This window comes from Arabidopsis lyrata (genome assembly GCF_000004255.2).
Source record: "Arabidopsis lyrata subsp. lyrata unplaced genomic scaffold ARALYscaffold_1, whole genome shotgun sequence".
NCBI classification, from domain to species: Eukaryota; Viridiplantae; Streptophyta; class Magnoliopsida; order Brassicales; family Brassicaceae; genus Arabidopsis; species Arabidopsis lyrata.
Window position 1 is genome coordinate 14,022,959 of NW_003302555.1, and position 14,686 is coordinate 14,037,644.

The 14,686-nt window shown below is 39.9% G+C and overlaps 3 protein-coding genes across 4 annotated transcripts; 1 reads left to right on the forward strand and 2 right to left on the reverse strand.

The window, feature by feature from the left end:
• Positions 1-323: 323 nt before the first annotated feature.
• Positions 324-1,770, reverse strand: LOC9329717 (putative F-box protein At1g30925). Its single transcript, XM_021014125.1, has one exon. It carries the CDS (start codon positions 1,768-1,770, stop codon positions 559-561), a length of 1,212 nt encoding a protein of 403 aa, XP_020869784.1. The 3' UTR covers positions 324-558.
• A 5,353-nt stretch (positions 1,771-7,123) lies between these two features.
• Positions 7,124-7,988, forward strand: LOC110225160. The gene is made up of 3 exons (XM_021014127.1): positions 7,124-7,354; positions 7,438-7,522; positions 7,603-7,988. The coding sequence occupies exons 1-3, from the start codon at positions 7,243-7,245 to the stop codon at positions 7,817-7,819; spliced, it is 414 nt and encodes a 137-aa protein (XP_020869786.1). The 5' UTR covers positions 7,124-7,242; the 3' UTR covers positions 7,820-7,988.
• A 2,838-nt stretch (positions 7,989-10,826) lies between these two features.
• On the reverse strand, positions 10,827-13,879 carry LOC110225159. Of its 2 annotated transcripts, none has more exons than XM_021014123.1 (10): positions 13,661-13,879; positions 13,235-13,574; positions 12,996-13,121; positions 12,800-12,916; positions 12,579-12,686; positions 12,446-12,505; positions 12,239-12,343; positions 11,890-12,158; positions 11,717-11,801; positions 10,827-11,630 (listed from the first exon to the last, which is right to left on the reverse strand). In XM_021014123.1, the coding sequence occupies exons 2-10, from the start codon at positions 13,274-13,276 to the stop codon at positions 10,971-10,973; spliced, it is 1,572 nt and encodes a 523-aa protein (XP_020869782.1). In that variant the 5' UTR covers positions 13,277-13,574; positions 13,661-13,879; the 3' UTR covers positions 10,827-10,970. The 2 variants fall into 2 exon arrangements, with proteins under 2 accessions (XP_020869782.1, XP_020869781.1); XM_021014122.1 differs by having other exon boundaries at positions 12,794-12,916.
• Between the last annotated feature and the right edge of the window lie 807 nt (positions 13,880-14,686).

Below are 14,686 nucleotides of genomic sequence, written 5' to 3' on the forward strand. Positions count from 1 at the left end.
AAGTATCTCTGCTTCTTCTTCTGGTTATTTCTGACGTACATTGCAAGAAACACTTTTGGTGTTGGAGGTTATTTTACTCGTTCCTGCTACAGCTCACTAATAATCTTTTTTGCAGTCAAGAACCTTTTGATAAGGGGTATTCTTAGATTATGCCAAAGAGAAGTATCTTTAGGAAGAGGGATCGTCCAGCCGACCATGGAATGATTAAATTCAAACTCTTGCTCTGATTTTCCGAGAAGAGTTTGAAACATAGGCTGGTAAAAGTATGAAAGTGGCACGAATTAGTAATTAAAAACCGCGGTTATTTTCGGTAGATCGATCTAGTAATTTTGTAGAAACAATGTCAAAGGAAACAAGGATACTATAGAGATCTTAAAATAACTTTTAAACATTAACATTACGAAGAAAACAAAGAGGTTTATGAAAAGGCAATGTAGATAAAACATTAATTTGCTCCCAACTCCAAAGTAACGAGTAAAACAATTAGGACATGATAATCAGAAAGAACAAAAGGCTAAGCCGACAGAGTGATAGAGCTCACACTGTCAGCCGAAATAGCTAGACTCTTATGTTATAGATCTTACTCAGACAACTTCGACGTTGTTGTGCTTTTGGCTTTTTCGTAATGATGTATGGGCCTGACTTGAGTTGCTTTGCATCCTTAACATTAAGATCCTCTACATGGTCTGCAATAGTGTAAACTCTACAGTGATTCTCCAATCCTTGGATTTCAACTCTTTGGAGAGTGTCTCTTTCTGGATTGAAGTAGAAGACATAAAACGGTTTCGATGTAAACTTCTCCGACAAAACAATTTCACATGTAGCAGCCATCCCAACGGCAAGAACAATATTGTAGAAAAAGACTTCATGTTCGGGAAAAGTGTAGTCATATTTCGACCATTCATGTTTCTCGGCATCATCTAGAACCCACATTCTCAACTCAAAGGTACGACTTCCATCAGCGCTAGCATAATTCCAATTAATCCCGCCTAATTTTCCCTTATAATTTATTAAATGATAAAAGCATTCTACGTCGATGAACTTGAATTTCTCAAATCTAACATCAAAGCAAACTATGACATAAGATCTTCTATTAACCAAGGTTTCATCACTTTTGATAGCTAAGTAATAAAAAACCCCATTGATGCATATCCCTCCACAAAAAGGATCATGAGTTAAGGGACAATGGATTTTCCTCCACCTCATTTTTCGAGTTCCCAAGGTCAGAATTTTATGATCATCAGGACCAGATGGATAAGCCATGAACAATACCTTGAATTGCTTGTCAATTGGATCAAACACTAAATAACTATACGACTTTACGTACCTTCTCAGTTTAGGTAAGACCGTATACTTTCCCGTGATAGGGTTACATATCACACGCACTACATCCTCATCCTTCACTGATATTCTCATATCAGAGAGATAGGCCAAACCAGAAGCATAGCTACAAATTTCCCGGCTTATAACTTCAGATAACTTGGTATGAAAATCAGCGGTTACTACAAGAGACGACTTTTCATATGGATTCCGAGGCTGAGTAGACGAGAAGAAGAGGCACTCACCGTTGGCTCGTTTGACCCCAAATAAGAGACGTGGACGAGTTGATGACTTAGTCAGAAACAATTCGGTGAAATCTTGACGGCTAAGTATTGACGCCCATAGCTTCGACACGCAACGACATCTCGCTATTAAATTTGCAGACAATTTCGAGAATATATCAGGAAAGAGATCCTTAGGAATGGAATCGAAAGTTTTTTCTCTATTCATGATTGAACAGAGAAAGATATATGAATAGAAATCGCTCAAACTATATTTATATATATAAGATATGAAAAATCTCTTTAATGTTCGGCATGTAACCTAACCTAAGAGGATAAGACCCAAACAAGCATGGGCTTTAACCAATGATTATATTTCAATGGTTTCTTAGAGCATCTCCATCCATCAGACACTGTGTGGGTGTCTCAAAAATACTATTTTAATTAATTTATAATAAATAAGTTATTTATTTAAATTATAAATTATAAAAAAGAATTTGACCAATAATAAAAAGACAAGTGGAGACACAGTTTCTCAAAGTTTCTCAAACCAGAAACTGTGTATACACTCTCTCCTACTTTTATATTAGAAAATCTTGAGACATTCCTCCAGACATTACTGTTGGAGATGCTCTAAGTTTCTTCATATTATTGCTTTATCTTCCTTGTACTTATTTTTCTTTTCACTGATAAGAATAGTTTCCTCTGGTATAATAATCCTTTCATATTATTTAGGGTTGCAAAGGAATTGATGTAATCATAATCTGATGATCGGGATGTTGCAAGCCCTTTACATTGTGACTTTTATGATTATGCTTGATACCGACTGATGATTGTTTTGCTTGACTACGTTGGAGTGGATCTTGTTGTTTCTTTCACACCAAGCAAATCCATGCTCCCGTTGCATGGTATATTTTGCTTTAAGGTTACTCAGAAATATCTGTGTGAGATTATTTTTTTTCTATATTTTCTGGTTTTATAATAGGGTAAATTTCAAGTTATGGCAGTTGACCAAGTTTTATTTTCAAGTTTTGGCAAAGAGAGAATGAGCTTTCATGTTTTGACATTTTGGCCAAAATCTGACCATTTTACCCTTACCGATGTACTGTTCACTGTACGGTTTAGTTAAGCGTACGGTTCAGTTAAGCGGTTCACTGTACGGTTCAGTTAAGAGGTTTAGTTAAGTACACTGTTCCGGTTACGCAATATATTTCGCTCTTAATTGATTTTGTGCGGGAGTACAGTGACAAGTTGGGAATAAAAACATTAAAACACAATGAGACATCAGTATTTAATGCCCAAAAAGTTTAGACATGACTCATGTCACAATTAATGCAAAAGTCATCATTACTTTTCTAATATTAGTTTTTATGCGTGAATAGTTGTAAGAGACAAACATGATCCATGAAACAAACAAATTTTTCTGAACGAATGTGATTCTGCATCGGTTTGATCTTCTTGATTTACAAAGTTTGGAGCCAAGACAAGCATTGAACGTGTAAGTAATGAAATTGGTTAAGAAGTTTTTTGTTTTAACACACTAGGGTCTTGATTGTGTGCTAAGATCAACATTGTTTTTATATAAAAACCCAGAATATTTTTATTTCCACTTTTTTTAGTTGAAATTGCTAAATGAGGATAGATTTATGTTTATAAGTGTGTAGTTGGGAATTCTTTTTGTTTTTTTGTAGATATAATCATGCTTTCATTTGCATTTAATGGGGTTCTGGTGAATTTATGATGCAGGTTGGTAATGGATATTCCCGTATTTACTATGGTGGGTGAGTGGAAATGCAAAGAAGAAGAATGGAAATTTGAACCATGGGAAGGCTGGTTTGGTCGTTGTGTACGTGTTAGGCAAAACATGACGTACACGGAATTTGTACGTACATTATGCGAGGTTTTCAGTTTGAAGTGCACCGAATGCAATCCAATAATTAGTTACTGGATGCCGGGAAAGATGTCAGTGATGATAGAAAGTAAACGCCCTCCTGTATACATTGACAATCAAATGAACCTGGATACATTCTTTTTGATTCGTGGTGGGGATCCTAGTGTCACCTTGTTTGTCTCTTTCAAGGCACTCGGGAATACTGTCCCTAGGACCGATGGTGAGAGTTACCGTGTGTGTGGGAGTGCAACGACACCAAATCCCATCGTAGCGGCTTCAAATGTAGATGGAAATAATGAGGCCGTAGATGAGCAAGACGACGTTGAAGATGATAAAACAGATGAGGATGAAGAAGAGGAGGAGGAAAACGAAGATGGTGCTGGGTATGATGATTATCAGGGTGATGATGGATCTATGGGGGGAAGTACCCTCGATCCTACTATAGACGGTAGTGAAGGCAGTGGCGAAGATTACGATTACAACAAGTGGAACGATTTAATTATTGAAGAATATGGAATAGGGAATGTTGAGGAGGACGTCATTCTCACTCAACAAACGGTTCAACATCCAGGGGAATTCAGTCGTCTATTGGCAGAGTGTACGTACACAAGTCATCGTGTACGTGGGGGAGATAACTCGGTTGACCGTACACCAACGGTGACTCCAAGACGTACGTGTCAACATGGTTTGTACCAATGTACGTACACAACAGAATGTGTACAAGATACAGGCTGCGAAGGTAACACCGATCCCAATATTAATGGTATAGACGATGTCTCTGGGGATGATGTTATCGACCGTGGTATTGGAGATTCCCCAAGTGGGACACTGAATGATAATCGGCTAGTTACTGCACCTGGCGGAGATAACATTTCTCATTCGGGTGACCGTACACCAACGGTGACTCCAAGACGTACGTGTCAACATGGTTTGTACCAATGTACGTACACTACAGAGTGTGTACAAGATTCAGGCTGCGAATGTAACACGGATACCAATATTAATGGTATATACGAAGTCACTATCGACCGTGGTATTGGAGCTCCCGCAAATGGGACACTGAATGATAATCGGTTAGTTACCGCAGCTGAGGCTTACGAAGTGTATAATGACTTTTCTACATTACATGGTGGCGAGTTGGAGATTCTCGATAATGATGCTGCTCCGGTATTCGATGATTTAGCCAATTTACGAGATGATGAGACACAAGTCGAACTGAGTACGACAGGTGAGACTTTGTATGTCGGGAGTGTTTTTAAGAACAGAAAAGTCATACAACAAACAATGTCTTATCTCGCAATCAAACAATGCTTTTGCTACAAGCAACGTAGGTCATGTCCTAAAAGATTGGAGATGGTCTGCGTTGATGATACTTGTCCATGGCATTTGACAGCTCAAGTTGTCAAGAATTCAGAATATTTCAAAATCACATCGTATGATACCACCCATACGTGTGACATCGACACTCGTAAGCATTATAATAAACATGCTAGTTATAAGCTTCTCGGAGAGGTAGTGAAGAGCAGATACAGTTCTACGCAAGGGGGTCCGAGAGCTGTCGATTTACCACAGTTGCTCCTAAATGATCTCAATGTTCGGATTTCATATTCTACCGCTTGGAGAGCAAAAGAGGTTGCAGTGGAAAATGTAAGGGGGGATGATATAAAAAGTTACAGGTTTTTGCCTACCTATTTGTATCTTCTTAAATTAGCTAATCCGGGTACGATAACTCACCTACACTCTACACCTGAAGCTGATGGTACGCAGCGCTTTAAGTATGTTTTTGTATCTCTCGGGGCTTCTATAAAAGGTCTGAAGTATATGAGGAAGGTAATTGTCGTAGATGGAACGCAGCTAGTAGGACGTTACAAGGGATGTCTCCTCATTGCATGTGCCCAAGACGGGAACTTCCAAATATTTCCAATAGCGTTTGGTGTTGTGGATGGTGAGACTGACGCTTCATGGGTGTGGTTCTTTGATAAATTAGCTGACATTGTTCCAGACAGTGAAGAATTAATGATTGTATCGGACAGACATTCTTCAATATATAACGGCCTCAGTGTGGTTTATCCGAAAGCTCATCATGGTGCATGTGCAGTACACCTTGAGCGAAATATCTCCACCCATTATGGTAAGTATGGTGTATCTGGATTATTCTTCAGCGCTGCTAAAGCTTACAGAGTGAGAGATTTTGAAAAATACTTCGAACAGTTAAGGGCTAAGAGTGCTGCATGCGCAAATTACTTAGAGGAAATTGGATTTGAGCATTGGACAAGAGCTCACTGTAAAGGGGAACGCTACAATATCATGTCTAGCAACAACTCGGAGTCTATGAATAATGTCTTAACAAGAGCCAAATCATATCCGATTGTGTACATGATAGAGTTCATTCGAGAGGTCCTAATGCGATGGTTCGCAGCGAGGAGGCAAAAAGTGGCTAGGTGTAAGTCTTTAGTGACGCCTGAGGTTGATGAGCGTTTTCTCCAAGATTTGCCTGCGTCAGGGAAATTCGCGGTTAAGATGTCTGGACCGTGGAGTTATCAAGTTACAAGCAAGTTAGGTGAGCATTTTCATGTCGTTCTGGACGAGTGTACGTGTACGTGTCTTAGGTACACAAAGTTGAGAATCCCATGTGAACACGGTCTAGCAGCTGCAATCGAGTTTGGAATAGATCCGAAGGTTGTTGTAGGATGGTGGTATGGCCTTCAAACGTTTTCTGATTCTTTTCAAGAACCGATTCTACCAATCGCGGATCCGAAGGATGTTGTCATCCCACAACATATATCGGATTTGATACTAATTCCTCCATACTGTAGACGACCACCAGGAAGACCAACAACCAAAAGGATTCCATCTAGAGATGAAAACCGGGTAAGTGCTATCATTCAAACGTTTTGAGTATAAGATGCGTAGATTATTAACTTATTGTTGTTGTCATTTCAGAAAAAGAGACAGAAAAGACTTATTCTGAATCAGTGCACACGATGTAGACAAGCAGGTCATAACAAGAAGACTTGCAAAAATCCTATTTAGTTCTCCTCAAAAGCCTTATGTCTCCGCGAAGACAGTGTACGTTTATGTGTGGACAGTGTGTACCAAAGTGTTGTGACGGTGTACGTACGTTTAATGTTTGCCAGCGTATAACTATGTACGTTTTCTGAGTGTACGTTTTTGTTAGTGTACGTGTTTGTTGTGTCTGTGTACGTATAATCTTCATGCAATAAACGGTTACAAACGGTTACACACATTTGTATCTCAACCGTTGGAACACTTTCGCACTACCCACCGCGTCCGTTACGGAATTTCCTTATTTAAGCCACATCTCCTCCTCAATTTTATCCACATTCCTTCAAACGAAAACCCTTTCCCACATCGGCAGTTACATCAATCAAACACAAAGTCTTTCGATTGTTCTTGCTAACCGTGTGATGGACGGGTATCACACCATCTCTGAATTGTGTCCTCAGATCACTGGGTGGACAATTTGTGTATTTGTCGTGAGAGTGTTTAAGAAGTTTGTTGCGCCCAACATCTTCGAACTCGGCCTTATCTTGGCAGATAATTCGGTAGTTTCCCTGTGCCGTGTTTGTGTTTTTTTATCATACGTTAGGTTCAATTCTATATAAATCTGTTATATATCATATTCTGTAGGGATCCCGTTTCCGTATCGAGGCCACCATTGATCGTCGCCTTGCTCCTTTTTACATAGACCGAATCAAAGAAAATGAGTGGAAAATTGTGACCACTTTTTTGGTCCGTAACGTCGCTGACTCAGTGAGAGCAACATCTCATGACTACGGCATATGGTTTATGGATCGGACCGTCGTTACTAACGCCTTACGAAGGGACCCAATATCGTTTTACGATTTCACTCAATTCGACTACATTTTGGAGAAAACAGTTGATACTAAAGTTTTAGTCGGTGAGATGTTTTTTAAGTTACGTTTTATTTACACATTTTTGAAATTAGAAGTTTATTTCTATTTTCTGGCCCTTGATATGTAGATGTCATTGGAGCGTTGTTGGAGGTTGGCCACTTGACCAGAGACTTCGACGGTCTCAAGCTTCCTTTCAAGATCAAAGATAGATAGTAAATGTTCTTTTCACATTTGATTCACTTACACTTTTTAATCTAAACGCTGACTTGATTCTTCTTTTAATATAATGTAGCAACGAAGTTTTGGAATGCGAAGCACACAATGAACAGGCGTTGGAATTCCAAACCTTCTTTCGGAGTCTAGGTCAGCGCAATGTTGTTGTCGCACTCGTCTTCTGGCGTTTAACCGACAGAGCTAATCCTAAGGTTGTGAGTCATGGTCCTGTGTCAAAGGTCTTTGCCGATCCGGACACACCGGAAGTGGAAGAGATCAAGCAGGTCGTTTTTTAGATAGGGGGATTTGTTTTCCCCAGTCTTCTTATTATTAATGACCAGATTTATATTAAGTATTGTAAAACTACATAAACTTGTTGTCGTTTTCTAATTACTTGAATTTGTATAATAAACTATTGGGTAACTGTACGTACATTTTATACGTACAGTGTCTTCAATTACAATTAATTTGCCAGTGTACGTTTTACTAGCTTTTTGGTTCTTCAATCAGCAAATTGTACGAATCCCGTGTTCGTACACGAAAACATACATATATCATATTTGTTGTCCTCAAACAACAAAAACTTCATTCATTCATAATTAAGTGCCCGAAGAAGGACATACATTCAAGAAAGACAAACTATATATTAGATGCGGAAGCAATAAACTAAAAAGTAGAGCCCGAAGCATACACATGAGCCGGAAAATTGTATGCCTCATCCGTCATTATCAAAGTCATATCTAATAGAAGACACACATCTCCCTCGCGTACCAGTAAAAGAAACACCCTCTGCAGCCGGAAGTGTACGTGCAAAGGCCAACACATGCCGGTGTGTGCACATACCTCCATGAACGTTGCCAGAGCCGAGGACCTTCGGTGTGAAGGTGGCTTATGTGATACATCACCATCTCCCCCACTGCGTGAGCTGCCGCTAATGTGGGTGTCATCGCCCAGAACATATCGCTGACTGGAAGAAAGTCGACATGGTTGCCAGTACAAGTTAGGAATAAGCCGGTCACGAAGCAGGCGAGAGGGTTGGATGGAGCGACGGAGTTGAGTAGTGTAATGCCGTGGGCCACCGTTAGGAAGCTGCTTGCCTGGCGGACACCTTCGAGGTATATAGCCGGGATCGCACCCCTTTCCAGCAAGAGGCTGAAGTAGGCCCTAAAGGGAGACTCCGGCTGCAAGAAGTGAGGCCATGTGATGAAGTCGTCCATCACTATTGCGTTTACGTCACTTGCTTCGACAGTGGCGGAGGGTCTCGATGGGAGTCTGGGATACGGGCAGGTAGTTGATGAGGACGGAAATCGGGTTCGGCAATTGTATTGCAAGGTACATCTCGGTTGGAGGGGTTGCGGGGAAAGCCATGTTGTTAACAAAGGAGGTTTAGAAATAATCTTCCAGTTGATGAATGAAGGAGGTTTTAGAATAATGTGAGCAAATAAATTAGTGTGTGTGATATCGTTTATATAGGGACTAAATATTGAGTTCATGTATATGGCTACATTTGGGGGGAACGCATTAATAAAGTGTCATTATTTTTAAAGTTCCTCTTATCTGACAAATGCAAGTGTACATTAATTGCAAACCGTGTACGTAAAGTAAGGAGATTTATGCGAAAAGATAGAGGTCATTCTATGAATAGAGCTTGGCCGTATGCATTAAATAACCACTCCAAAACTTGTAGATATGGGTTATTACAGGTCAAATCAATCAGAATTGCATCATCATTTACTACCATCTCGAAAGTCGCTTCTCATATTTATAGTTTTAAACCAACTAAAATACGTGTACACAGTAACGTATACCCGTGTACGTATGTCTACCCTTATTACGTTCTCTGACTAAAAGTTTGAGTTGATGTCTGTCGCCGAATTAGGGGAAAAGATTGAGTTCATGTATATGGCTAAATCTGGGGGAAACGCATTAAAAACCAAATCTCTTTCTTTTGCAATTTCGTTTTATCTGACAAAAGACAGTGTACATTAATTACAGGGATGTGTACGTATATATGTACATAAATTTGCGTTTCTTTTTTTTTTTTTTGAAAGATAGAGGTCATTATCAATGACTAAATCAGGTCAGTATGTATTTACTGATAATTCATAAGCCTCTGTAGACAAGGCACCATTATCTAACATTAAGAAACTTGTTTCTCAATTTAATATAAAATATTACAATTATTTGTAACCATTCATAAGATTTAGTAGTATATGAGAAACAAGCAAGGATGTAGATAAAAAGATATTCATTACTGATAAGCAAAGTACAATTGCAAAGGCCACATATTATAACATAAAAACTTAGAAATTCAGATAATATTACGTAAGAAATCCCTAGAGAATTTGACTAATTCTTCTCGCACACCACCAGAGGTAACATACGTTGCACACATTCTTGAAGGGTCCAGATCTGATGTAACACAGCATCGCGCAAGGAGGCGTTTGAATACCACGTTCCTCAGGGTACGAAAATGTTGCGCCGTATGTGTTGTTTAACCTAATTCCATAATTTTTTATTTCTTCTAGGAGTTCCTCACACATGTCACGTGTTTCTTCTGATTCCAAAGGGTAATGGTTGTTTGCGAACAGGCGTAGGTACACACCACCCATGTGAGCATTCCCGTCGCATATGCACAGAATAGCGCAGGCCAGGGTTGCATCGGCGTGCCTTGGTACATTCCGCTGTAAAAGTACAATGGCGCCCTTAATGTCAGACTCATGGGTAACTAGACGCAGTCCTTCATGGTAAATAGCAATCGGGTTACCAGCCTCTAGACACCTTTTGAAAAAGGGTCTATATCGACCTTCAGCGTTGATGTCATTCGGATCATGGCCTGCCGCATGGAAGTCATCGGGATCACTGCACATGCTATAAATATTAGCATCTTTCAAGACATCCGGCCTGTAGACAATGTTTCTTCCACCACGCCCTGATCTTAACAGAGGTCCGAGGTACCACCAACATTTGTCAGCCATTTTTTTGGCTATCTTGGCTAGCAAATCTTCAGGTAGATTTGGTGTAGACATTTCTAGGAATTTGGTGTTTCAAAACAATGCAATTCCTACTCTTAAATAAAGAACAATGAAGTTAGTTGGTTAAGTTATGGTTGTAGTTAATGCAATCTTACGTAAGTGATGGAGGGTTGTCAAATCAATGTAAGTAAGATGCAGTGGGGGAGGGTTGTCAAATCAATGTAAGTAAAGAAATAGATATCTTATTATGAGAAAAATCGACTTTGTGTAAAAGACGTACGTTATATAAGATGTACGTACACATGTTGGTTTTTCAATAAGTGTACGATGTGCAGATTGTTTAGAGAAGATAGTTATAACGATTACATAAATATTTTGAGGATCTCCATAATTAATTACGTTGTTCTAATTAGGTTGTTGAAATAAGGAAATAAGTACTAGGAAATAAAAATAATTCAACATCCAGGGATGATTACAATAAACGCCGGTTACCACACTCGCGCTTGCCGTGCTCGTAGATTTCTGTTGCGTACACCTGACGGTAGGTGGCCATATCTGCTTCTTGAATATTCACCAAGTCTGACATTGGGTTACCAAACGCCAGCAACTCCAAGTACTTCATTGCGTAAGGCCCGCAATCTCCTGTACTTGGGTTTTGAGCGACCATAACATTTCTCTCATAGGCAAAAGGTTCAACTGAGTACTTCGCAGGCAATACATCCGCGCACATCGCTCTCACTAGGTACGGCATCATCTCGCAGACAGGCTGCATCTTTGACCATGCAACAGACTCCCGCGTGTGTTCTATGAGAGCGTCATAGACAACTATATTCCGGGCTCTGAGGTGGATTGCCAACCCAACCCAATGATCACCTTTCCAGTTCATCGGAGCATATACCACGTCGACATCCTTGAACCACCTAAGACTAGGTTCACGGTGTATGTGTATTCCATTGGCCATGTCGTATAGCCGGTCGCCCCATTTGAACCCATGCTTATTTCTACAATTCCTGAAGCTGACAGCACGCTTAGTAAGCTCATAAAGCAGGTAGGAGTCCAAAACAACGCATCGGTTTGCTATCATTTGTTGACCGTTCTTGTGCCACATCAAGATTGCGAGCATTTCCAAGATCTGAAATGATAATAGCATAGGCAGTCAGTGTACGTACAATTCAGGCATATTTAAAAAATGTACATAAATGTACTATTTCAACTTACCATATTATCCACCCACTGTCCTTGTGCTATAAGCATGGAGAAAAACTCGTTGTCCACTTTGCGATACCCGAAAAGAGTGTGCTTCCTGTATATCCAATATTATAGTATGCCTGGTTGTTATAGAAAACCAATGTATCAATTAAGGGATAATTTTGATAATGCACGATACTTACACATTAAAACCGCGGAGGACATTGGTTAAGATCTCTAATTTGGAAGCATCAACCTTCTCCAAGGGGTTGTAAGGGACATTTCCAGCCGCTATAACAACCTCTGAATCTTCAGCTCGTCCAGGAACATCCTGCACGAGGACTGTTGTTTCCTTAAAACCTTCCGGAAGGGCGTCATCCATCTCAACAATTATTTGCTTCTTCATTTTTTTGGGTACAACCGGCGTAGGAATTTTAACAGCTTCGACTGCAGCATCGTTGTTTGGTTCATCCTGTAAAGAAGTATTATTGTAAACAGCATGATTAAACAATTTCAAAATGTAATGATAATATTTACTGAGAAGATACTCACAATATTTTCTAGTGTACCAACTGTCGTGTCTGCTTCATCTAACCCTGGGTTTGAATCCTCTTGTTCTTCCACCCCGTCGATAATCCCCTGCTGCTCCAACACTCCCTTTTCAAATTAACGTGCAGAATTATTTAAATGTACGCATACAATCCTATGTACGTATGTTAATAACTGTGTATAATTTTAAACCAAACACGAGATTTTTACCTCCTTTACATTAGCTGCATCCACATCCATGGAGGCTTTCGTTGCCAACTCCTGTAACACCTGCATAATAGAATATTATAAATTTAAACAAGCCTACACTACACTATTTTATTTAAAAATATAGTTAGCTTACCTTCCTAACTACTGCACATGGTGAAGGGGGATCCCCTAGGGTGCCCTCAAGTACTGAGTCATCCACTTTACTCTCTGCAACTACATTGGGTACATCTCCCGCATCAACCTGTGGCAGTAGTTATCAACTTCATCGGCTATATACTCTATTTTGTGATGTCTGAAACAATCATTACTTATACGTACACGGGAAATAAGAAAGACAAATGTACGTACACTTACACCGGGTTCCTCGGTGTGTTCAGCCTGAGAAGATGTATCTCTATCATTACCCTCAGAAATTTCTGGTTGCTCCCCAACATTTGCTTCACTCTCAAGACCGGCACCATGTTCTTCTCCCTGAAACAAATATACCATACACGTCATTCAGTGAGTACACATATGGAAAACTACATTTGACTATTAGCAGACCATATACCTGTCCAGATGTTGCAGGTAAACCTGATGGATTTTCTACCATCTCTGTGTCAGCAGTTGGTTTTTCATCTGTCCCTCGCTGTGTACCAACTACGACAGGCTCACCACCATCAATTGGTCCTTTATCCTAAAACATAGTATACCATACACTTCTTAAGCTATATGTACGTGGAGAACTGAAAATAATTGATAATGGTACACTTATGGAAAACAGTATGTGACTATTAGCACAAGACATACCTGTACAGAGGTTGAAGGTACAGGAGATGGAATTTCTTCCATCTCTGTGTCACCACTAGCTTTTTCCTCGGTCCCTGACTATGTACCAACAAGGACAGACTCACCACCATCACGTGCTCCTTCATCCTGAAACATAGTATACCATACACTTCTGAAGCCTATGTGTACGTACACAACTGGAAATAATTGAAAAAAATATTTGTACACGACATACCTGATGGGAAGGTGTAGGTCCACCAACTGAAATGTTAGCTACTCCAGTGTCAACCATACCTTCATCTCTGTTCGAAAAATCTCCTCCATCATTTACAGAAAAACCACCTTCATTGTTGGCTTCATCCTGTACCATAGCAGACAAGTTACAGTTATTAATCTTCATGTACGTACATTTAAAATACTATATATAAATGTACGTACATGCCATACCTGGTCATCTTCCTCAGAGGAAGAGTTACCATCAGGAAGCTGAGTAATCTCAGCAACTGACGTCATTATATTCTTCAGCCTTGAAGACTTTCTTGTTCCAGACTTGAATACTTTCTTTGTAGACATCTTTTTAGATGCCTTCTTCACACTCATCGGTGCCTTACCCACCGATTTATTTGGGCCCTGTGAAGCATGGGAAGTTTTGGTTGGTTCTGTCTTTTTGACCTTTGGATCTAAGACAGCACGAATCTCCTTACGGACAAATTTCTTCAAGTCTTCTTGCATTTGTTTATTTTGTGCTTCCTGCCTCTTGAAACACCTCCTAAGTTCAACTACAAACTTCTCAAACTGGGGATCTTCAGAACAATCCTCAGCAGTGTCCTCATTTTCTTCTTCCACAACAGATTTCTGTTTTTTCAAAGAAGGTGCATTCGGGGCTGGTACATTTCTTTTCCTCTTCTTCACACCTACGATAGACCAGTTTAATCATTGATTGGTCTTCAAGGGACAATAATCAGAAAGTATAAAAACAACATTTACACTCACGTATCTCTCCAAGTTGTGGTGGGCGCTCCTGCTTTGGAAATGCAGCATTACCTCCAACCCATTCTTCCTCCTTCCACTCATGACCCGCTAACAACAGTCGCTCAATGTAAGCAACTCTTGGATCCTCAACTTCATCATCCCATGACAGGGATGGAGGACAAATATTGTCCTCTGGTTTCACAAGATAGGTTACCTCAACCTACACCAATAAGTTTGTTGACCACTTAGAGAATGTACACTTACTTTTTAAATAATGTACGTACATAAACAATTGTACATACCTCTTCAGCAGCCTCACACTCCAAGATGCTGGATGTCCTGATTGCCCGCAGTGAGGCAAGATGATGGATAGACCTCTGAGTAAATGTCCTGTTAGCTTCATCATCAGGTACTAGCTTAGCAAGGGATGGGATTGTTTCGAACGCAAACAGCTGGAGTGCTAATGGGAATCCATGTAGTGCATAAGACCCATCCTTTACA